This window comes from Vipera ursinii (assembly GCF_947247035.1).
Source record: "Vipera ursinii genome assembly, chromosome: 11".
Taxonomy (NCBI): domain Eukaryota; kingdom Metazoa; phylum Chordata; class Lepidosauria; order Squamata; family Viperidae; genus Vipera; species Vipera ursinii.
This window is the reverse complement of record NC_139524.1, coordinates 881,461-907,049: the sequence shown is the minus strand read 5'-3', so window position 1 is coordinate 907,049 and position 25,589 is coordinate 881,461. Positions and strand designations below refer to the sequence as shown.

At 43.6% G+C, this 25,589-nt stretch overlaps 1 protein-coding gene across 2 annotated transcripts in view; it reads right to left on the bottom strand.

Moving 5' to 3' along the window:
• The window catches only part of MAP2K1 (mitogen-activated protein kinase kinase 1), an 85,767-nt gene that overhangs the window by 22,657 nt on the left and 37,521 nt on the right, over window positions 1-25,589 (bottom strand). Inside the window, exons 2-3 of one of the 2 annotated variants that reach the window (XM_083371589.1) lie at window positions 17,441-17,651; window positions 16,369-16,515 (exon numbers count right to left, since the gene is read on the bottom strand). In XM_083371589.1, coding sequence (XP_083227715.1) covers window positions 16,369-16,515; window positions 17,441-17,651 — 358 coding nt within the window. The remainder of the gene's footprint in view (window positions 1-16,368; window positions 16,516-17,440; window positions 17,652-25,589) is intronic. The other variant, XM_083371590.1, reaches the window with a different exon arrangement.

Here is a 25,589-nt window from a genome sequence, read left to right as displayed (position 1 = left end):
TCTGACCATAAGAGAAGCTCTATCGACGTCACTCTTCACGATCTCCTGACAAACATCAACGTGAAAGCCCCGGATGACGGGATCGTTACGATAGCCCTCATGACAGTCCTGGCCGTCGGAGAAGCCCTGATCAGCATCCTTCATCGCGATTGCCTGAGAGGCATCATTGTTATGAAAGCCCTGGACAGTGGGATCATTATGACAGCCCAGAGACACCAACGCCGAAGCCCAGACCGTCGCCGATACCATTGAAGCCCTGATCACTACGGGTACCAAGAGAGCCCTGACCATTACTACTATCGGTCACACAGCCTTGATTATCAGCACCGCCATCCCGAGCCCAGGTCCTGCGCGAAGAGCTGACCGAAACATGGATGTTCAATGCAACCTGATTCAACAGCTGGGGAGACTGCGTGATCTGTTGGGACAGAGAACAACCACCAGGTGCACAGCAGCAGCATTGGGGCCACAGCTGGGAGGACAGCAGCAATTTTTTTTTTAAATTCCATTTATATCCCGCCCTTCTCCGAAGACTCAGGGCGGCTTACAAGCTTAGCAGTAGCATTCATTCTATGTATATGCCTGCTTATTAGGGCTTTCATACACCCCCCAAGCGGCATTATTACAAAGTCAGCTTATTGCCCCCAACAATCTGGGTCCGATCCGAAGAAGTTGATTTTCTTCCTCAACCATGAACCAAAATGCCAATTTTTACCCAGATCCAGCTGCCATGGTCGATCTAGGAGAAGCATCTGAATTTGTACAATGAACAAGCACCTGAACTGGGAGACTTCCATCTCTTCATCCTAGGATTGAGAACCAGGTTTGAGGATGAGTCCATAACCCTACAGGCCGAGAAATATATTCACAAGATGAAACAAGCCGGCAGACCCGCATTGGAATATTGCGAGAATTTCGGAAGGTGGCAGGCAGGATTGAGAGGCAGCCAGAACACTCCCTGGTTCATCATTTCAAAGAAGGGCTAGATGACCACCTATCCCAAGCCTGCATATATTCGGGGGGGGGGGGGTGTTCCCTGATCAGCTACAAGAGTGGTACCGAGTGGCAGTAAAGTCAGACATTGAACTCACTCACTACAAGAAGCTAACTTCCCCAGGAACCGGACTGAAGACAAGCCAAACCAGTTGGCCGCCACCGCAGAGAAGCCCATCAATCATGGCAGCGGAATCTCCTAAACCACCTACAGGTCCGCCAATTAAGTGCTTCAGGTGTGGCCAACAGAGGCATCAAGTGGTGAATTGTCTGATCTCATATCCCCAGCAGAGAGATAGATCAGGACTGCCAGAAGGGCAGAAACCCGCTCGGTAGCTGGCAAAAGAAAAGTCAAGTTGGATTGCACAAGAGCCAGTCGCCCAGGTTGCGTTGCCTACACAGGGGGGAGCCAAGACTCCAGCTGCATCCACGACCACTCTGGCCTCTCTGACAAGTGAAAGTCAACAGGACTTTACTTTTAACATGCCTTTCTCTACTGGTTAGAATTAGATGTAGAAAGGGGGACGGGGTGAATGCTTGAGGGTTTAGTTAGTCATAACAGTGCTGATCCTGGGAACTCAAGGACGTTGTCTGATAAGGGTTTGGCAAGGGTTTGGCAGGCTGAGGAGTCGGAGAGGAAGCCTGCACTTTGTGCTAATTGGGGAATGTGATTTATGACAGCTTTTATGGGGTGGGATCTGTAACTTGTTACTTTGTATCTGGGAGGGGGATTTCAGTCTTGGGTTTCACTATGTAAGTACCCTGAATAAAATGTTCTTTAAGTAAGAAATCCTTGCCTTGAAGTTCTTTTAATTAGTTTCATCTATCGGAACCATGACAACTGGAAGGCACCTTGGAAGTCTTCTAGTCCAACCCACAGACAAATTGTCAAGACTATCATTCTGCCACACAAGCCATGTGTTGCCAGATGCCAGTCTGCCATAGGTAACGAGGGGAGGGAGCTGCAGGATAGAAAGGGGGCTAAGAAGGGAGAATCAAAACTACTCATAGTGCCATCCTGAGAGCTGTCACTGCTTCAAGGTCAAGGCATGGAATGCAACATCATCCAATCTGCCAAGACAGGGACTATTATCTAAACAATTTATTTTAAAATAATTGGACAGGGGGAGGTAACTTGGGGGAAAGAGGAGAAAGGAAAGTTATCTAGGAGCTTTTACATGGAAAATGCCAATTCCAGCTTTCCCTTATTGTAATCACTTGGCTTTTAATGAAAGAATTCCTTTCACTAAAATGGAGTTGGGATTCTTTCTTTCCTAGAAGAGCAAGCTGGGGCAGTCCCAACATAAATGGCTATCCAGTATTAGAATAGAACTGGAAGGGACCTTGGAGAGACCCCTGCTTAAGCAGAAGAACCTACACCATGTCATACAGATGATTGTCTAGTCTCTTCTTAAAATCTCCACTGATGGAGCGTCCACGATTTCTGGGGGTAAGCTGTTCCACTGGTTGATTGTCCACACTGTCAGGAAGTTTCTCCTTAATTCCAGGTTGCTTCTCTCTTTGATCAGCTTCCAACCATTGTTTCTCGTCCTTCCCTCTGGTGATTTGGTGAACAACCTGCCCTCCTCCGCCTTGTGGCAGCCCCTCAGATACTGAAACACAGCTATCATGTCTCCCCTATTTCTTCTTTTCTTTAGACTAGTCAAACCCAAGTCCCATAGCTGTTCTTCAAGTTTTAGCCTCCAGGCTTTTGATCATCTTAGTTGCTCTTCTCTGATTTTTTTCTAAACTCTCAACATCTTTTTTGTGTTAGGGTGACCAAAACTGGCTGCAGTATTCCAGTCTTACTAGGGCTTTGTAAAGTGGTACTAGTATTTCACGTGATCTTGATTCTATGCCTCTGTTTATGCAACCCAGGATTGTATTAGCTTTTTTGGTTGCTGCTGCACACTGCTGGCTCATAATCAAGTGATCATCCACTAGGACTCCAAGGTCCCTCTCACAGTTACTGTTTTTAAGCTGGGTCTCGCCCAATCTGTATTTGTGCCTTTGGTTTTTCCTGCCAAGTGTAGGACTTTGCTTTTCTCCACATTGAAACTCATTTTGTTGGATAGGGCCCATTGTTCCAGTTTGTCAAGATCTTTTTGGATCCTGAGTTTGTCTTCTGGGGTGTTGGCTATTTATTTATTTATTTGACAATTTGGTGTCATCTCTGCAAATTTGATGAGTTCCCTTTCAATTCCCTCATCTAAGACATTTATGAAGATATTGAAGAGTACTGGGCCTAAGACGAAACCTTGTGGTACCCCACTACTTACGTCTCTCCACATGGATGTAGTGCCATTGGGGATTACTCGTTGAGTACAGTTTGTCAGCCAGCTACAGATCCATCTGGTGGTAATGTCTATTCCACTTTTTTCTAGCTTGTCAATTAGTAGGTTGTGGTCTACTTTGTCAAAAAAAAACCCTGTTTTCTTGAAAACCTCCAGGGATGGAGCATCCACAATTTCCAGAGACAAACTGTTCCACTGATTAATTGCACTAATAGGAAATTTCTCCTTAGGTTGGATTTCCTTTTATTATCTTCAACCTGTTACTTCTTGTCCTGCCTCTTTGAAGACTCAATCCCTCCTCTCTGTGACAGCCCGTCAAGTACTGGAAGACAGTTATCAAATCACCCCTTGTCCTTCTCTTCATTAGACTAAACATACCTAGTTCTCTCAATTATTCAGCATACAGTTTGGACCCCTATAATCTTTGTCACTTTTCTCTGCATTTTTTGGATGAACTCAGAAAGGCATTTCATAAAGTTGACTCCAGCCTCATTTTTGATAAAACGGAAAAAACTGGGATGGATTTGCAGTGGATCGAACAATTGTACTCGGTGCAGGGTCCTGGAAATTTGTCTACAGGGGGAGCTTCAGCTTGACTCATATTCAGCTTTTGTGTAAAGGGATGCTTTGCAAATCTGCAGACAACACACAATTGGGAGAACTTGCTAACACAGGGGTGTCAAACTCAATTTCATTGAGGGCTGCATCAGCATTGCGGTTGCCCTCGGGGTGTGTGTGACCAGGGTGGATGTGGCCTACTGGGTGGGCATGGCTGGAGTGTGTGTGGCCTACTGGTTGGGGATGGCCAGCTCTACATCATTCGCGTCAAGGGTACCTATGGGGGCCTGGGCAGGAGTGGGACAGATCTGAGGGTCTCTGGCAGGAGATGGGACCAGGGCAAGTGCTAAGGCATGGTCCACTGGAGGAACCTCACTGTTCCTCTCAGGCCATGCAGGGGGGGGGCTGGACGGTGGCGTGGAGGTCAAATGCCCAGCCCAGCCCTCAAGCACCCGTGGCACTAAGCTCAGCCCCATTTCCCCAAGGGGGTGCCCAGCTGCACTTACCTCCTCAAGGCTGCTGCTGCTGTGTTTGCTCTCCTTAGCCAGGTTGCTCATGATGGGTACGAGGGCAAAGTCAAGAGGGAGGCCCACTCCATCTCCATGTGAGGAGACCTGGCTTTGTATCCCAAGTTTCCTTAGCAATAGGATGGGAGACCCCCCAGGATAGGCCAAGAGCAGGGGGCAAGGGGATGGTGAAAGAGCAGCAGAGCAGGACTAAGGCAGTACTTCCCACAGACCATCCCTCTCCTTCCTTCCTTCCTTCCTTCCTTCCTTCCTTCCTTAGAATGGTGGGAAAATATTTAAGATGAGGGAGGGAGAAAAACAGGCAAGAAACGCAGCTGGGGTAGTGTCATCCTTTGTGAGGAATGAACAAATGCACCATCACCTGGAAGTGGCCAGCACATGGCCCTCACCTACTTCAAATATCTGGCTTGGTCGGCACTGGGGGAGGGGATGCCATGAGCAGCATGAGAGTCGATGTTACCTGTGCAATGCTGCCCAGCCCCCAGCCTGCCCGGTTTTGGCAGGCAGCGGGGTCCTCTCCTCACAGTGCCGAGAGGCTGAGCCGGGTGGCATGAATCTGAAGAGAAGCGCAACGCTGCCCAGTCCCTAGCCTGCCCGAAATAGGCAGGGCCATGTGCTGGCCACTTCCAGGCAATGGTGCATTTCTTCAGTTCTCACAAAGGGTGATACCTCCCCAGCTGGCGGCCAGTGGACAGGGCCGACGCGGCAGGGGCTGGTCCCTTGCTGTTTCTAGACAGCCTTGTGAAGGTAAGACTGAATGCGTTTCAGCATAGATGGCCACCACAAAATTGTACGTTAGCTCCTGGCCGGCCTGGGCCAGGCCAAGGCAGCAGGGGCCGTTCCCTCACTGTTTCCAGGATGGGTTCAGGGCCACATGAAACCACTTCACAGGTTGGCCCACCCCCAGGCCTTGTGTTTGATATGTCTGTGCCAACATCTCAGAAAGCAAGGTCAAGATTCAAAAGAATCTTAATAGACTTTGATCATGGAGCTCATTCTAACAAAGTTCTGTTCAGTGGCAAAAAAAAGTAAGGTTCTTCAATAAGGAAAATGAGATGCCCAATTACAAGATAAGTGGTATTTGGTTCAGAAATTGTATTCATGAGAAAGGTCTGAGTGTCAGATTAATCATGAGCTAGCAATGTGCTGCAGCTGCCCAAAGCACCAATGCAGTTTTGGGTTCCAATGACAGATATAGTTTTAGATGATAGGAAGGGCTAGAACTCTTCCGTGCTACACAAGTGTGAAAGTGTCAAGTGGATCAGGTGATCCAGACAGTTCAAATGTGTATAAAGGCTTATTGTAAACTTGAGCTCTCTACCAGAATCTGAACTAATAAGAGACAAGGTAAATTAGCAGGAAATAAGAGTAGAAGGAATTCAAAGTGGGCTGGACTTTGATCTCTTGTGGGTGAGAAGGAACTCATGACTGATAATGTATTTGATTTCTCCCGGGGCTCAGCCTGGTCATTTCCTACAGAGATACTGAGTCCAGTTTTGGTTGCCACCATACAAGCTGAGCAACTGGAAAGAGTTAAGAGAACAGCAATAAAGATGGTAAAGAATTTGGAGACTAGATCGCATGAGGGAACTGGGTATGTGCGGCCAGAATGTTAAGAGGACATATGCTATCACTCTTCCAATACAAGGGCTCCTTGGTGCTCTCTGAGCTTGGCAGTTTTCTTGCAGACATTTCATTACTAGGTAACCTTATCAGTGCTGGCAGGGTTTGCAGAGTGGAGGAAGTGGTGGAGAAGAGGGAAGAGGAGGGCTCCTTGGTGCTCTCTGAGCTTGGCTGTTTTCTTGCAGACATTTCATTACCCAACTTGGTAACATCATCAGTGCTAGTCCACTTAAAAGGTTTTCAAGAGAACAGTTGTAGACGTGTTGTCTTTCTCCTCTCATCACACAAACTACACCCCATCTGGACTATCACACCCTCTCTTCATCTCTTGATGGTTCTTTCCTCAAAGTTTCAATTTTCTGTGAATTCAAAACTAAATTTCCACCTCATAAGGAATATTACTGCTAAGTTTGTAAGCCGCCCTGAGTCTTCGGAGAAGGGCGGGATATAAATGGAATAAAAATAAATAAAATAAAATAAATATTAGCAGCCCAATGGGGGAGATCAATTAAAGCTGTGTTTGGGCATGAAAGAACCTCCACAGCAAACCTGGCTCAAATAAAAAAGCAGAAACCCAAAGATATTTTTTGTTGATTTTTTGTTTTGTTTTTGCAGAGCCCCAAAGCAATTTCTTCCCCATACATGGAATTGTTCAGTCTCTCTTCAAGAGGGGGGACACAACTGACCCCCAAGCACAGAAAAAGAGTGTGGGGGCTCCATCTGGCCAGACCAAGGCTCACAGATGTCCAAAATAAAGTGAGATTTTTGTTTCTATGAGCAGGAATGCAACGATTTTTGAAAAATAAACAGGAAGGTGTAAGTAGATGGGAACAAGAAATATTGCCTGCAATAAAATAGGGCCAAACTCAGTCAGCTCCCCAATTCACTGTTTCTCAACCTTAGCAACTTTAAAATATGTGGACGTCAACTCCCAGAATTCCCCAGCCAGCATCCAATACAACTGATGAAGCTTCCAGGATAGGAACTGAAACATCTTCTTTTCCTCAAAAAATCAGTCCAGTTGCCTTTTCGGAAATAAAAGCCACTTTTGATGTAATAACAGTAATAATTTATTAAATTTGTATGCTGCCTGGTTCCCTGCAATTTTGGATGGTTTTGTTGTTGTTGTTGTTGTTGTTGTTGTTAAGTTGCGAAGTCGTGTCCGACCCATCGCGACCCTATGGACAACATTCCTCCAGGCTTTCCTGTCCTCTACCATCTTCTGGAGTCCATTTAAGCTCACGCCTACTGCTTCAGTAACTCCATCCAGCCACCTCATTCTCTGTCGTCCCCTTCTTCTATTGCCCTCAATCTTTCCCAGCATTAGGCTCTTCTCCAGTGAGTCCTTCCTTCTCATTAGGTGGCCAAAGTATTTGAGTTTTAGATTCAGGATCTGGCCTTCTAAAGAGCAGTCAGGGTTGATCTCCTCTAGGACTGACCGGTTTGATCGCCTTGCAGTCCAAGGGACTCACAGGAGTCTTCTCCAGCACCACAGTTCAAAGGCCTCAATTCTTTGGCACTCAGCCTTTCTTATGGTCCAACTTTCACTGCCATACATTGCAACTGGGAAGACCATAGCCTTGACTATACACACTTTTGTTGGCAGGGTGATGTCACTGCTTTTTAGTCTGCTGTCTAGATTTGCCATGGCTTTCCTCCCCAGGAGCAAGCATCTTTTAATTTCTTGGCTACAGTCCCCATCTGCAGTGATCTTGGAGCACAGGAAAATAAAATCTGTCACTACCTCCATTTTTTCCCCATCTATTTGCCAGGAATTGAGAGGGCCGGATGCCATGATCTTGGTTTTCTTAATGTTTAGTTTCAACCCAACTTTTGCACTCTCCTTCTTCACTCGCAACAAGAGACTCTTCAGTTCCTCTTCACTTTCTGCCATTAGAGTGGTATCATCTGCATATCTTAGGTTGTTGATGTTTCTTCCGGCAATCTTAATTCCAACTTTTGATTCATCTAGCCCTGCCTTTCTCATGATGTGCTCTGCATATACAGTGGGGCAAAAAAGTATTTAGTCAGCCACCAATTGTGCAAGTTCTCCCACATAAAAAGATGAGAGAGGCCTGTAATTTTCATCATAGGTATACCTCAACTATGAGAGACAAAATGCGGGGAAAGAATCCAGGAAATCACATTGTAGGATTTCTAATGAATTAATTCGTACATTCCTCGGTAAAATAAGTATTTGGTCACCTACAAACAAGCAAGATTTCTGGCTCTCACAGACCTGTAACTTCTTCGTTAAGAGGCTCCTCTGTCCTCCACTCATTACCTGTATGAATGGCACCTGATTGAACTTCTTATCAGTATAAAAGAAACCAGTCCACAACCTCAGTCACACTCCAAACTCCACTATGGCCAAGATCAAAGAGCTGGGAGAATGTCATATGGTCAGATGAAACCAAAGTAGAACTTTTTGGTAAAAACTCAACTCATCGTGTTTGGAGGAGAAAGAATGCTGAGTTGCATCCAAAGAACACCATACCTACTGTGAAGCATAGGGGTGGAAACATCATGCTTTGGGGCTGTTTTTCTGCAAAGGGACCAGGACGACTGATCCGTGTAAAGGAAAGAATGAATGGGGCCATGTATTGTGAGGTTTTGAGTGAAAACCTCCTTCCATCAGCAAGGGCATTGAAGATGAAACGTGGCTGGGTCTTTCAGCATGACAATGATCCCAAACACACTGCCTGGGCAATGAAGGAGTGGCTTCGTAAGAAGCATTTCAAGGTCCTGGAGTGGCCTAGTCAGTCTCCAGATCTCAACCCCATAGAAAACCTTTGGAGGGTGTTGAAAGTCCGTGTTGCCCAGCGACAGCCCCAAAACATCACTGCTCTAGAGGAGATCTGCATGGAGGAATGGGCCAAAATACCAGCAACAGTGTGTGCAAACCTTGTGAAGACTTACAGAAAACGTTTGACCTCTGTCATTGCCAACAAAGGGTATATAACAAAGTATTGAGATGAACTTTTGTTATTGACCAAATATTTATTTTCCACCATATTTTGCAAATAAATTCGTTAGAAATCCTACAATGTGATTTCCTGGATTCTTTCCCCCCATTTTGTCTCTCATAGTTGAGGTATACCTATGATGAAAATTACAGGCCTCTCTCATCTTTTTAAGTGGGAGAACTTGCACAATTGGTGGCTGACTAAATACTTTTTTGCCCCACTGTAAGTTAAATAGGCAAGGAGACAGTATACTGCCTTGCCGGACTCCTTTCCCAATTTTGAACCAATCAGTGGTTCCGTGTCCAGTTCTCACTGTTGCTTCTTGGCCCGCATATAGGTTTCTCAAGAGACAAATAAGATGGTCTGGTACACCCATCTCTTTAAGGACTTGCCACAGTTTGTTATGATCCACACCATCAAAGGCTTTAGCATAGTCAATGAAGCAGAAGTAGATGTTTTTCTGGAACTCTCTAGCTTTCTCCATGATCCAGCGTATGTTGGCAATTTGATCTCTAGTTCCTCTGCCTCTTTGAAATCCTGCCTGTACTTCTGGTAGTTCTCAATCCACATACTGCTGAAGTCTAGCTTGTAGGATTTTAAGCATAACTTTACTAGCATGAGAAATGAGTGCAATGGTGCAATAGTTTGAACATTCTTTGGCACTGCCTTTCTTTGGAATTGGAATGTAAACTGATCTTTTCCAATCCTGTGGCCACTGGAGTTTTCCAAATTTGCTGGCAAATTGAGTGTAGCACTTTTACTGCATCGTCTTTTAAGATTTTCAATAGCTCAGCTGGAATACTGTCACCTCCACTAGCTTTGTTGTTGCTCAGCTTTTCTAAGGCCCACTTCACTTCACATTCTAGGATGTCTGGCTCGAGGTCAGTGACCACCTCATTGTGATTATCAGGGACGTTAAGCTCATTCTTGTATAGTTCTTCTGTGTAATTTTGCCATCTCTTCTTAATCTCTTCTGCCTCTGTTAGGTCCCTGCCATTTTGGTCCTTTATCATGCCCATTTTTGCATTGAACGTTCCCTTCATCTCTCCAATTTTCTTGAAAAGATCTCTGGTCCTCCCTATTCTATTGTTTTCTTCTATTTCTTTGCACTGTTCATTTAAGAAGGCATTCTTATCTCTTCTAGCTATTCTCTGGAATTCTGCATTCAATTGGGCGTATCTTTCTTTTTCTCCCTTGCCTTTCGCTTCCCTCCTTTCCTCAGCTATTTGCAAAGCTTCCTCAGAAAGCCATTTTGCTTTCTTGCATTTCTTTTTCTTTGGGATGGTTTTGGTTGCTACCTCTTGTACAATGACGCTTTTAGTTGGATTATATGCTCCTAATCAACAACAAGCTGACTTTTTTAGTTTACTTCATACAAAGCTTACCCAGTTGGATTATAAATCTTTTATTTTTATGGGGGATTGGAATGGTGTTTTGGATGTACAGATGGACAAGGCTGGAGCTTTTAAGCGCGTCCCAAGTCATGCTAGACTGCCTAAATCCTTTTTTGAAATGAAGGATGACTTGGAACTGTGAGATATTTGGCGCGAGAGACATTTGCAGGAAAAGGATTATACTTTTTTTTCTGACAGACATCAATCTTTTTCCAGGATCGATTTTATTTTGTTGACTAATGATTTTTTTAAGGACTAAGAAGGTGAAGATTTGTGCAAGAACTATTTCTGATCATAGCCCAGTTTGGCTAGAGATTGATAAGGAGAATAGAGATAGGCGCTCATGGCGCGTAAATGAGAATTTGTTTAGAAATCAGAGAAATGTGGAAGAATGCAAACAGCGGATGAAGGATTTTTTTGAAATTAATATGAATAAGGGCACCTCTATGGACATGGTTTGGGATGCTAGTAAGGCCTATATGAGAGGGGTGTTGATATATATGAATAATAAACATAGACGTGCTGTGGAAGCTAGGAGGAAAGAACTGGAGAATGAAATAAAGGAAAAAGAAAAGGCTTTGATTTTGAATTCAGAGGATGTGAAGACTAAGGAGGCTATTAAACTGTTAAGAGGACAATTTGATAAATTAATGGCTGACCAAGTGGCAACCAATTTGCGGTTTGCCAGGCATAATACCTTTTGCAACGCTAACAAACCAGGTAGATGGTTAGCTTATAGATTGAGGAAAAAGCAAAGGGCTTTTAATATAGACAAAATTGAGCATAAAGGAAGGGTTGTGTTTCAACAGGACCTTATCAAGGATGCTTTTGTGGATTTTTATTCTAAATTATATGCTAAGGAGAAGATTAATGAAAAAGACATTGATATATATTTGGAGAATGCTAGCATCCCGGTTCTTACGCAAGTACAAAAAGAGGGGATTAATCAATTAATTACAGAAGAAGAAATTTTTACAGCAATTAAGGAATTGAAGGTGGATAAAGCACCAGGTACGGATGGTTTGTCTGCGGCTTATTACAAAAATTTACAATTAGAGATGATGAAACCGTTAAAGGAACTGTTCCAGACAATCCAGAGGGGGGGAAAGGTGCCACCGTCTTGGAGAACAGCTTTTATTTCCTTGATTCCGAAGGAAGACCAAGATGCTACTCAAGTTAAAAATTATAGACCGATATCGCTTTTAAATACAGATTACAAGATATTTGCTAAGGTGTTGGCTAATAGACTGATGAGGGTTCTGCAACAGGTGATTCATGGGGACCAAACGGGGTTTATTAGTGGTAGGCAAATGAAAAATAATGTGAGGCATATAGTTGATGTGTTAGAGTTTTTGGAAAGGAACAACCAGATCCCTGCGGCGCTAATTTTTCTAGATGCTGAAAAAGCTTTTGATCAATTGAATTGGCAATTTTTGATGAAAGTTTTAGATAAAATGGATTTTGGGGGGAAATTTTTACAACCGATTAGGGCATTATATCAAAAACAAACTGCCCGAATTATAGTTAATAATAGTCTGACAGAAGCATGTAATATTGAGAAGGGCACAAGGCAAGGTTGTCCGTTATCGCCCTTGTTATTTGTGTTAACATTAGAGATATTATTGGTTAAAATACGGAATTCGGAAAAAATTAAGGGTATACAAATTAGAGATCAGGATTATAGATTGAGAGCATTCGCAGATGATCTGGTTGTTACAGTGACCCAGCCAGAGAACTCTGTTGTGGACCTGATGGAGATAATAATACAATACGGGAAGGTTTCTGGATTTAAAGTTAATATACAGAAAACCAAAATTCTGGCCAAAAATATGACAGTTTCGCAAAAGGCTCTCTTAGAAGGATTAACTGGATTTGAGATTGTTAAAAGGGTTAAATATTTGGGGGTGCTTTTGTCGCCCTCTAATACAAAGTTATATAAAAATAATTATGAAAAACTATGGGGGAAAATTCAAAAAGAATTGGAGAGTTGGGAAAAATTGCAATTGTCTTTGTTGGGACGGATCGCAGCAGTGAAAATGAATGTCCTGCCTAAATTTTTATTTTTATTTCAAATGATACCGATTCTTAAGAAAGATTCTAATTTGGAGGAATGGCAGCGAGGTATCAATAAATTTGTTTGGGCAGGGAAAAGGCCACGAGTTAAACTTAAGATTATGCAGGATACTCGTGAGAGAGGTGGTCTTAAAATGCCCAATCTTAAACTATATTATGAAGCTGCTGCATTAGTAGGAATAAGTGATTGGATTAATTTGACACAAGAGAGATTATTAAATCTTGAGGGCCACGATTTGTTGTTTGGCTGGCATGCATATTTGTTGTATGACAAGAAGGTAGACAATGTGTTTAGAGTGCATATTCTAAGACAGGCATTGTTGAGAGTTTGGAAGAAGTATAGACATAAGCTAGATTGCAAGATACCACTGTGGGCAATTCCAAAACACGCAATAGAAAATATACATGCTGGTTTCAAACATGATGTGACTACGTACAAGGAGATTTTGAGCTTGGAAAGAAATGTCTGGTGTTTGAAATCATATAGCCTCTTGCGAGAAGAGAAGGTTGTTCAAACTTGGTTTCAATATACTCAGCTACGGGCCAGGTGGAAAGAAGATCAGAAAATTGGTTTTACAATGACTGATGAAAATTTGATAAAGCAAATTAGAAATCAGGGTCCAGCACATATCAAACGGATATATCTTGCATTGATAGAAATTGACTCAGAAACAGAGCTTGTTAAAGATTGTATGATTAAATGGGCCCAAAATATCCAAGAAGTTATTACAATGGATACGTGGGAAAGGATTTGGGTGAGGAACGTAAAATTTACACAAGCTCAAAATCTAAGAGAGAATTTTTACAAAATGTTTTATAGATGGCATTTAGATCCTAAAAAGCTTGCAAGTATGTATCCGAATTATCAGCCTAAATGTTGGAGGTGCGGTGACGAAGACGCAACATATTTTCACATATGGTGGACTTGTAAAAAGGTTAAGGCTTTTTGGATAAAAGTCTGGTGGAACATGCAGAAGATTTTTAAACAGAGGATAAAGTTTTGTCCGCAACTTTTTTTGTTGGGAATAATTACAGATGCTACAGTTGTGGACACTAAGTTGATGTTGAATTTAATTACGGCAGCAAGACTCTTAATAGGTCAGTATTGGAAGAAGGAGGAACTGCCGACTATAGAAGAATGGACTTTAAAGGTTTCTGACCTGGCAGAGATGGCAAAGATATCGGCCTATTTGAAAGATCATTCGCAAGAACGCTATATTATGGAGTGGAGAAAATGGATTGAGTATATCCAGAACAAATACGGGACTAAGAAGTTTCATGTAGCATTTGAATAAGTCTTCCTTTTTTCCCCCTTTCTTTTTTATATATATTTTTATATATTTTATATTAATAGTGTTTGTAGTTATCCTATATGAGCTAGAGAGTGATAGATTTTAGAGTTTACGGTTGTTAACATATGGTTGTTTATGATTCTTTTTGTTTTTTATACCTTGTACTTAGCTCTGGGAAGTCGGGGGGGGGAGGGGGGGAGGGGTAAGGAGGGAGGGATAGGGGAGGGGTAGGGGGGTTTGTTAAAGATAAAATGTATGATAAAACTTTTCAATAAAAAAAAATTAAAAAAAATGTTGCGAACCTCTGTCCATAGTTCTTCAGGCACTGTCTATCAGATATAATTCCTTAAATCTATTTGTCACCTCTACTGTATATTCAACAGGGATATGATTTAATTCATACCTGACTGGCCTAGCGCTTTTCCCTACTTTCTTCAGTTTAAGCCTAAACTTTGCAACGAGAAGCTCATGGTCTGAGCCACAGTCAGCTCCTGGTCTTGTTTTTACTGACTGTATAGAGCTTCTCCATCTTTGGCTGCAGAGCATATAGTCAATCTGATTTCTGTGTTGATCGTCTGGTGATGTCCATGTGTAGAGCCGTCTCTTGGGTTGTTGGAAAAGTTTGCTATGACCATCGTATTCTCTTGACAAAATTCTATCAGCCTGTGCCCTGCTTCATTTTGTACTCCAAGGTCAAACTTGCCTGTTATTCCGGTTATCTTTTGGCTTCCTACTTTAGCATTCCAATCCCCCATGATGATAAGGACATCATTTTTTGGTGTTAGTTCTATAAGGTGCTGTAGGGATTCATAGAACCGGTCAATTTCATCCTCTTCAGCACCGGTGGTTGGGGCATAGACTTGGACTACTGTGATATTGAATGGTTTGCCTTGGATTCGAACTGAGATCATTCTGTCATTTTGAGGATTGTATCCCAGTATTGCTTTTCCTACTCTTTTGTTGACTATGAAGGCTACTCCATTTCTTCTGCGGGATTCTTGCCCGCAGTAGTATACCTGATGGTCATCTGAATTAAATTCACCCATTCCTGTCCATTTTAGTTCGCTGATACCTAAGATGTCAATGTTCAGTCTTGTCACCCCTTGTTTGACCACGTCCAGCTTTCCTTTATTCATGGATCTTACATTCCAGGTTCCTATGGAGAAAAAATCTTTACAGCATCGGACTTTCCTTTCACCACCAGACACATCCACAGCTGAGCGTCCTTTCGGCTTTGGCCCAGTTGCTTCATTCTTTCTGGCGCTACTAGTACTAGCCCTCTGCTCTTCCCCAGTAGCATATTGGACGCCTTCCGACCTGAGGGGCTCATCTTCCAGCGTCATATTGTTTTGCCTTTTGGTACTGTCCATAGGGTTTTCATGGCAAAGATACTGGAGTGGGTTGCCATTTCCTTCTCCAGTGGATCACGTTTTGTCAGAACTCTGCTATGACTTGTCCGTCTTGGCATAGCTCATAGCTTCATTGAATTATGCAAGCCCCTTCGCCACGACAAGGCAGTAATCCATGAAGGGTTTTGGATGGTTTACAAATTGTTAAAAACTTTTAAAAACAAAGAGACAACACAGCAAATATAAAAACAAAAGAAATAAAATGGCAAAGAGAGGAAACCCAGGTAGGAATAAAAAAAAGTTCAAAAGTGTTTGTAATTACTATTAAGGTGGGAACTCTTTAAATCTTATGGCAACACCAGTCCAGAGGGAAGATGCTGCTACAGAAAGGGTGCATTTTGGGGTCCGGATAGATGGCCATGTTTGAGCCCTGACTCAGTGCAGGATATCAGAGGCAAACAAGCCCAGCCAACACCTGCTTTTTTTGTTGTTAATATGCCATTATGAGCAAAAGCAAAATTTCTGGCTGGCAAAGCCCCCAACAGATGGTCTCCAGTGACTTGAAAAGAGCAACTGAGCCAGCAAAGCCTAAAACTACATTCAGAATCATGTGTTAATCAAACAAAATGAACTTGAATCCTAATTCTCGAGGTCAGAAACCTTTTTTTTAGATTTTAGATTTTCTTTTTTCTTTTTTAGAGTTTAGTCTTGACAGCCTTTTGTTGGCTTTCCCAACACATTGAGATGAACACTCTAAAAATTAGAGCTGTACAATTTCCTTGGGCAACTAGGCTAGGACGATTCTGTCTGGAGGACCATCATAAGTTTGAGTCTCCGATCACAATTATATTATTTTTGTGTTTAGTTGGTATCCATAGTTGATTTTTTTGTTTGGGCAATGTATAATCATGCAATGAACAAAATGCTGCAGAGTTGCAGGTTTTAAATGGAAGGAAGGAAGGAAGGAAGGAAGGAAGGAAGGAAGGAAGGAAGGAAGGAAGGAAGGAAGGAAGGAAGGAAGGAAGGAAAATAGAAGGATGGATGGAGAAAGGAAGTAAAACAGATACAGGGAGGGAGGGAGGGAGGAAAAAAGGAAGGAAAATAGAAGGATGGATGGAGGAAGGAAAATAGAAGGATGGATGGGTGGATGAATGGATGGACGGAAGGAGGGGGAAAAAGAAAATAGAAGGATGGTGGGGAGGGAAAATAGGAACTTCTGACTCTCCAACCTCCCCTAGCCCTTAATGGCTCCAACACCTCCAGTCCCCACGCAGCCCCACAAGCAGAAGGATGGTTTACCATGTGCTCCATGCAGATGCTGATCTCGCCGTCACTGTAAAAAGCTCCATAAAACCCCACTATGTAGGGGGAGTTGCATTCGTGCAGGACCTGGAGCTCCCGAATGATCTGGTTGCGAATTGCCGGCTTGATTTCGAGATGAATCAACTGCCAAAGAATCAGTCACAGTGTGGGTTGCTCCTCAGTTCTTCCCACCACTTCCACGCCCAGCCCACCGTGCTGCCCATAGAGGGCCCAAGGGGGCCGGAGCAGAGGGCAAGGCCTCTGACCGGAACACCCTTCCGATCTTTACTCAGCTGTACCCACGAAGCCCAGATGTGCCTGTGGCAGCCTTCATTTACCGAGGAAGAAAGCCTTTCATCCTTCCTGGCCTGCCTAAGTGAGGCAAGCAAAATTCTAAGGCTGAATACTGGCAGTCATTGACTTACGATCATAATTGGGACCGGAATTTCAGAAGTCATCTGGGAAGGTTCCCAAATCACACTCATATGACCAAAGACACTGCAACTCTCGTAACTGTAGATCTGGGTTGCAAGTACTTGAATTTGCAATCAGGTGACTGTGGGGGGGTGCCACAGTCATTAACTTCAAGGACAGGTTGTAAGTCACTTTGAAGGCTGGTATAACTTTGAGCCAGCGTTAAATGAAGAGTTGTAAGTCAAGGACTACCTCTATCCCATTTGAATCTCTAGCTATCTGAGCTCTATGGAAGAACAGGAAAAAGTAAGATTTTGATACAGCAACAACAAGCTAGCAGGTAACACAATTGCCAATTATGCCATTAAGAGTTTCTTATGCCAGGGACACAAGCTTTATGAAAGTGACTGGGCACATGACTTTCCAAGGCTGAGGGCAGACTCCAGCCCAGCAGTTTTTTCTGCAGCTTCACCTTTTGATTAAGCATTTTAAAAAGAAAAATAGGTGAGCAGAGAAGCCGGCTGGTATCTGGAGGTATATCGGTGCTGAGGACATCACATTGTCCACCTCTGATGAATGGCTTCTGCAAATGGCAGCTGATTGAATAAACCATGGCTTAGCGAGACATGTGAACTTAACCAATTACAAAACTCACCTTCCTAGCCATAATGAGTCCTGAAGGCTTGTGTGAGACTTTGAAGACCACACCCCCGTTGCCCGCGCCCAGTTCACTGATCTTTTCGAAATCATCATCCTTTAGTTCCCCCACTTTTTGCTTCTGGGTTAAAAAGGCCTCCAGCCGTTTCCGCTGCTGCTCATCCAGTTCCAACTCCTCCAATTTTTTCTGCAGGGCTTCCAGATTGGTCCTGTGGGCCCAGGTGAGAGAAGGGAGAAACTCCTATTAATGATAGAGGAGCTGAGACCCCACGCACGCTTTTCTCCCTCAAGATACAGGAAACTGGCACATAAGAAAAAAATGAAGAGTTTTGATGCACATTAGAGTAAATATTGGAATTCAACATTCTGGAGGCACAAGCAATAGAACACAGCCAAACTAGAGTCTTGGACTTTAAAAGAGCTAATTTCAATAAACTTAGAGAGACCACGGGAAGAATTCCATGGATGAGAATCCTAAAGGGGAAAACAACTCAAGAAGCTTGGGAAATTTTGAAAAGTGAGATAATAAAGGCCCAGTCTAGTACAATACCAACAAAGAAGAAAAATAACAGCTCTCAAAAGAAACCAGCATGGCTGCATAAAGAACTCTCTGATAAATTGAAAGATAAAAAGGACAAGTATAAGAATTGGAAAGAGGGGCACATAACTAAGTCAGAATATCAGCAAATAGCCCATGCCTGCAAAGATGAAGTGAGGGAAGCTAAGGCTCAAAATGAACTAAGGCTTGCGACCAAAGTCAAAAATAACAAAAAATGCTTCTTTCAACATATAAAAAACAAGAAAAAAGTTAAGGAAATGATTGGTCCATTAGTGGGGGAAAGTGGCAAGAAGGTGACAAGCAATAGGGAGAAAGCAGAACTATTTAATTCGTTTTTTGCATCTGTCTTTACACAAAGGGAAAAAACAGTCCAACTTACCAAAACCAGTGCCATAAAAAACAGAATAGAAACGCAAGTTAAGATAGGCAAGAAAATGGTAAGTGAGCACCTGTCCAGCCTAGACGAGTTCAAGTCACCAGGACCAGATGGATTACACCCCAAGGTTCTCAAGGAACTGGCAGACGTGATCTCAGAACCACTGAACTATATTTTTCAAAGATCCTGGAGCACTAGGGAACTACCAGAGGACTGGAAGAGAGCTGATAGTAGTTCCCATCTTCAAAAAAGGGAAAAAAATAGATCCAGGAAACTACAGACCTATCAGCCTGACCTCAATACCTGGGAAGATTCTGGAAAAGATAATCAAACAACAAATCAGCGAACACCTTGATGCCAACAAAGTCATCACTAAAAGTCAACATGGGTTTGTCAAAAACAGATCATGCCAGACAAATCTTATTACATTCTTTGACCAAGTGACAAAACTAGTGGACCAGAGGAATGCTGTAGATATAATTTACTTGGACTTCAGTAAGGCATTTGATAAAGTAGATCACAACCTACTACTTGATAAGATAGAAAAATGAGGGTAAGATAGCATTACCACCAGATGGATTCGTAGCTGGCTGACAGGCCGTACTCAGCGTGTGGTCCTCAATGGAACCGCATCTACATGGAAGGAAGTGTGTAGTGGGGTGCCCCAGGGCTCTGTTCTGGGCCCAGTGCTCTTCAATATCTTCATTAATGATTTGGATGAGGGGATAGATGGGGAACTCATCAAATTTGCAGACGACACCAAGCTGGCAGGAATAGCCAATACAGTACTCCAGAAGATAGGCTTAAGATACAGAAGGATCTGGACAGACTCGAACACTGGGCACTATCTAACAAAATGAAATTCAATGGTGAAAAAAGTAAGGTTCTACATTTAGGCAGGAAAAATCAAATGCATAGGTATATTATAGGTGGTACCTTGCTCAATAGTAGTAACTGTGAGAGGGATCTCGGAGTCTTAGTAGACAATCACTTAAATATGAGCCAGCAGTGTGCTGCAGCTGCCAAAAAAGCCAACACAGTGCTAGGCTGCATTAACAGAGGGATAGAATCAAGATCAAGTGAAGTACTAATATCACTTTACAATGCTTTGGTAAGGCCACACCTGGAATACTGCATCCAGTTTTGTTCACCACGATGTAAAAAAGATGTCGAGACTCTAGAAAGGGTACAGAGAAGAGCAACAAAGATGATTAGGGGGCTGGAGGCTAAAACATATAGGGAACGGTTGCTGGAATTGAGTATGTGTAGTTTAATGAAGAGAAGGGTGAGGGGTGACATGATAGCAGTGTTCCAATATCTCAGGGGCTACCACAAAGAAGAGGGAGTCAAGCTATTCTCCAAAGCACCTGAAAGCAGGACAAGAAACAACGTATGGAAACTAGTCAAGGAGAGAAGCAACCTAGAACTAAGGAGAAACTTCCTGACAGTTAGAACAATTAACCAGTGGAACAACCTGCCTCCAGAGGTGGTGAATGCTCCAACACTGGAGGTTTTTAAGAAGAGACTGGACAGCCATTTGCCTGAAATGGTATAAGGTTTCCTGCCTGAGCAGGGGGTTGGACTAGATGACCTCCAAGGTCCCTTCCAACTTTATTATTATTATTATTATTACTATTATTATTATTATTATTATTATTATTATTACTACTACTACTACTACTACTACTACTATTATTATTATTATTAAAGCTGCCTTGTTGTTTCTGCTGTCACCCACTAACCTTACTAATTTTTATGGTTTGTGTCTTGCCTTTTGTCTGAAGGCTCCCCTGTAAGAGAAGGAACGGCACAACCTGGGGGTTGAGTCAAAAAAGGAATAAGCCTAGAATCCCAACGTAGCCAATTCCAACCAGGTGCTACCCATGAGATAAGAAGATTCTTGTGCATGGGCTGTTGAGCAATAAATCAGTTTAATTGGAGCTTCACAGGTAGACCTGATCTTTTTGTCTTGACATCCCCCTACAAAGAGATCTCTCCTAATTTTATCGTCCAAACACCCTGTGAGTAAATTGGGCCACAAGACAGCAGTGCCCCTATGCACCCTAGGGAGCTCTACAGCCTATAAAGAAGAGGTGGAAGCTGCACGTTCTTCAGATCCCATAACACATCTCCTGAGATTTTGTTGGGAAGGGAAGGACCAATTTGACTTTCTATTAAATGGATGTTTAATGAGTGACAACCATTTTGTGAGAGTGCTCCACTTCTGTTCTCAATGTTCCAGATATGTCCCTATCCACACATGTGTATTTTTTCTGTGTCTGTTCTTCCTCGCTGCACAGATGGAACACCTTAATGGGACACCCATCCAGCAGAAATAATATCAACCACATAAGCATAGTTAATTAACTTTCAAAGTGAAGATAACATTTTCCATCCTCTGGCGTTTATTGATTCAACACAGCTGTCTTGTTCCCAGTGGGCAATCATTTACCCTATAAAAATATTCTCAGATTCCATTTGCAGCAGACAGATAGTACTTTTCATCCTGTGGAAATGTTTTAGGCACTCAATGGAACTAATTTGCACACTGTTACACAACCACTGACACTTTGCATGGATGCTCCCCACTTCTTCATTTCTCTTCTCTCAACAAAAATACAATAAACAGGTACAAAAGAAGAGGACATGAGATGCTGCCCCTCGTTCTAAAGATCCATCATCTCTTAGACCATTTTTTCAAGGTAAAAAATGGTGATTTTTCATTCATTTCCCAGAATTCCATACAGAGGAACATCTTAAAGTTGCTAAGGCTAACAAGCACTGTCTTAGGCTTCTTTCAGGTTGATGCAAATGGTTTCTCAATGTGAACTGACTCTGTTTTTAAGCTGAGAGGTGTAAAATCCATTCTGTTCTTTTAAAACTTCCCTTACAGCAGATCCTGCAGCTGCTAGTGTATTTTGTATAATGAATTCAGGAAAACCAACTACCACTTTTAAACCTTGCTAATCAAGAAACAGAAAAATGAGTTGACATAAATGTTAGCCTAACACTTTCCACCTTGAATTTTGCAGAGATGGTATAAGATTAGGCTTGACCAATTCTCAGCATTAAGCAAGGCTCCTGGAGATGGCAAATTGCTTACGAGAAATCCAGCAGGAAAATGGTTTGCAACTCAAAGTTGCACACCATGAGCAACAGATTTGTGAACAGGTAATTTTTAAAACAGCAAGCAATCACTTTTCATGCTCACAACAATATGGGTTTTGGTTAGAACACAGCTATGGAACATTGCAATTGTCACAAAATGAATGGTTTAAATTTTCCTTTCCATCAGCTGAAAGTAAAAGCTGTTAAAAATAAAAACAAAAACAAAACAGTTTTTATTCTCTTTTGTCTTTAGGTTGACAATCCCAAACCAAAATGTGAATAAGCTATCATTAGAAGCCACAGAGATCTTGCATTAGTATGCCACAGTAAATTTTCAACTGCCACTGCAACTGGATTGTGTACTTCCTGCTCTGGGAAAGATGCTTTTCCCTTAACAGAGGAGCAGAACGCAGCTCGTGTTTCAAAAGGACATCTGCTGGCAATTTGCCCCCTTTCCAGCCAACTGCTTGTGCTGAACACCCCAAAACCTGGAAATTTATCCAGTGAAAGAAACCCAATTAATGGAAGTCCAGGTTTGCTTGTATGCTGGACTTCACCACAATCTGAGATACACAAAATTACATATAATGGCAAAGTCTACACATACGTCAAGCTTAGTACATAGAATCATAGGGCTTGAAGAGACCTCAGAGGTCTTCTAGTCCAATCCCCTATTCAAGGCAGGAGATCTTATACCATCCCGATCAAATGGTTGTCCAGTCTATTTTTGGAAACCTCCAATGATGGAGCATCCACAACCCCAGTACGCAAGTTGTTTCACCAATTAATTCTTCAGTCAGAAAATTTCTCCTTACTTCTAGGTTGCTTTTCTCTTTGATAAGTTTCCACCCATCACTTCTTGTCCTGCCCTTTGGAGAATAGATCCACCCCCTCTTCTCTGTGATAGCTCTTCAAGAACTGGAAAATGGTTATCAAATCCCCCTTAATCTTTCTCTTTGATAGGCAAGACATACCTAGCTCTCTCTCAACCATTTGTCATACAATTTAGCCTCCAGATCCCTTATCGTCTTAGTTGCTGTTCTCTGCACTGTCTAGGACAGGGGTGTCAAACTCAATTTCATTGAGGGCCGCATCAGCATTGTGGTTGCCCTCAGGGGGCCAGGTGGCTGTGACCAGGGTGGGCGTGGCCTACTGTGTGGGCGTGTCTAGAGTGCGTATGGCCTGCTGGGTGGGCGTGGCCATCTCTACATCGTTCGCATCAAGGGTGCCTATGGGGGCCTGGGCAGGAGTGGGACAGATCTGAGGGTCTCTGGCAGAAGGAGGGTCTCTGGGCCAGGGCCAAGGCAGTGGGGGCCGTTCCCTCACTGTTTCCAGGATGGCTTCGCAGGCCACATGAAACCACTTCACGGGCCGGATCCGGCCCCCGGGCCTTGTGTTTGACATGTCTGGTCTAGGATGTCAGCATCTTTTTTGTATTCTGGTGTCCAGAACCGAATGCAGTATTCCAAATGTGGTCTCACTACTATTACTTCCTGTGATCTTGAAGCTATACCTCTGTTGATGCAACACAGGATTGCATTGGCTTTTTTGGCAGCTGCAGCACATTGCTTAAAATCGGTTGCACCTTTGATCAGAAATAGGGTAAAACACACAACTTAACAGGAGCCAGACATCAGGAGGAACAACAGAGTAACAGAGTTGGAAGGGACCTTGGAGGTCTTCTAGTGCAGAGGTCCCCAACCTTTTGGGCACCAGGGACCAGTTCCATGGAGAGAGAGGTCTTTCCGTGGACCAGAGGATGTGTGGTTTTGTGTGCTGCCTGCATCTCGCGGATGGGGCTTTGGTTGTTTGTGCAGACCGGTTGCTGGCATGCTGCAGCCCGGTACCAATCCACAGACCAGGGGTTGGGGACCCTTGTTCTAGTGCAATTTCCTGCTCAAGTAGGAGACCCGGTACCATTCCAGACAAGTGACTGTCCAATCTCTTCTTGAACACCTCCAATAATGGGCTGCCCATGACTTCTGAAGGCAAACAGTTCCACTGGTTAATTGTTCTCACTGTTCAGATATTTCTTCTTATTTCTAGGTTCTCTGATAGCACTTTAGTAACTAACAATGGAAATGAATAAGCTTTCATGAGCTTCTGTCTTTTTTTGAGTCTGAAAAAGTGCTCCAGGCTTCTGATTTTTGGCCACCTAAACTAACTTGCTTCTTCTCCAACAATCAAGAAGTGCAAGAAGAGAATTTCAGAGTAATTAAACAGACTGCTGTTTTGGCTCTCATTCTTGCCAAACAGATAATTCTTTAATTCAACAATTGGACAGACTCAGAAGCAGGGAGACAGCAGGAAAAACAAAGCCTCTTGCCTCCGTTCAACTCAGTTGTCATCTACATTGGCATTTCTGAATCAAGAGCACCATCAATTTCTTCTCTCAAAGGGATCAGGTAGCAGATAATGGCAGAGTTGGTTCTCTGCCCAAGGAGACAATTCAACAGGCTGGGTTAGATGGAGGAACAGGCTGTGCCAGAGCATGCAGTCTTATTGCGCTAAGGTAACCCAGGAGTAAATACAGTAAATAGTGGTTTGTAATCAATGTTGGTTTATATTACACCAGACATGTCAAACACAAGGCCCGGGGGCCGGATCCGGCCCGCGAAGTGGTTTCATGTGGCCCGCGAAGCCATCCTGGAAACAGTGAGGGAACGGCCCCCACTGCCTTGGCCCTGGCCCAGAGACCCTCCTTTTACCAGAGACCCTCAGATCTGTCCCACCCCTGCCCAGGCCCCCAGAGGCACCCTTGATGCGAACGATGTAGAGCTGGCCACGCCCACCCAGTAGGCCATACGCACTCTAGCCACACCCACCCAGTAGGCCACGCCCACCCTGGCCATACCCACCCGGCCCCCTGAGGGCAACCGCAATGCTGATTCGGCCCTCAATGAAATTGAGTTTGACACCCCTGTATTACACTATCTACAACATACACTAAAAAAAGGATGTCAGAATCCATTTATATCACATTCATAAATGTATGTTTAAAACATTATCCCCCCATGGATTCTGCCATCTCCTGAGGAAGGAGGAGCGCATGTGGATTCAGCCTGCCTTAGGTTATTTCAAAGACTAAGGGAAACCTTTTGAACTGGGGGAACAAAGGGGAGGGTTAGGGAAGAAGGCATCTGGCCTGTGTCTCCATTTGAATCTGTAAAGGAAGAAGGCAATAACTATAAAGATTCTAAGTTCCCTTTTTCCCATGAAAGGGATGACACGAAGTAAAATGATGGGGGGCTGACCAAATGGGGTTGAGGGAAGGGGGGTTGAACCGGGAACTCTTTATAAAGTTTCAATCTGTAAAACAATACCAAGTCCTGTCTTGTATTTCCACAACCAAGCATGTCCTAGTAAAAATTCCTTTTGGACTAGAACTGACTCCAAGAGTTTTTGTTTTCCTAAGACGTGGATTGGGGTGGGTCCTGACAGTAGACAGGACTTGCACTGAAAGTCAACCTGGAAGGGAGAAACCTTACCGGGGGACTTTGCAATAAATACTATGTCTGGCGACGAAGCAAGAGAGGAGGGAAGCCCCACAGACAGGGAGTCTTCCCCCCGAATGGAATCCCAGAGACGATGGGAAGCTGAAGCAGCATATTTCCCCAGGGAAGAAGCAGTGGAGCAGCACAACTGAAAACCCCGGTGGTTGATGGGCATTGGAAGGAAAAGTGAGTGGGAAAAGGCATCGGGAGAAGTGACCCTGAGACTGAGCGACCACCAACCGGAATGGAGGCAAGAGATGGAGAGCTCCCTGCACGCCTGTGAGGAGGAGCGGATCCTGGAAAAAGCTATTGACCTGATGAAAGCAACCCTGAGCTCAATAAGGGAGGAGAGAGCTGAAAACCGCAACTGAGGCAGCACCTGGGGCTGCAACTGGAGAGGTAACGGAGGGGATCCAGCACCTGAAACCCCGGGGCCATCCAACAGAACAGGAGAGTCGCTGCCTCAGCAGTATCCCCCCCCCAGAACCACAGACGGGGAGCAGGATGAGCAGCGATACTGCGTCCACGACGCAGACAATGCTTCAAAGACTCCTGCCCCTGGAAACAAAATTCAAGGGGGAGCCATCACAATTGGGGTTTTTCTTAACCC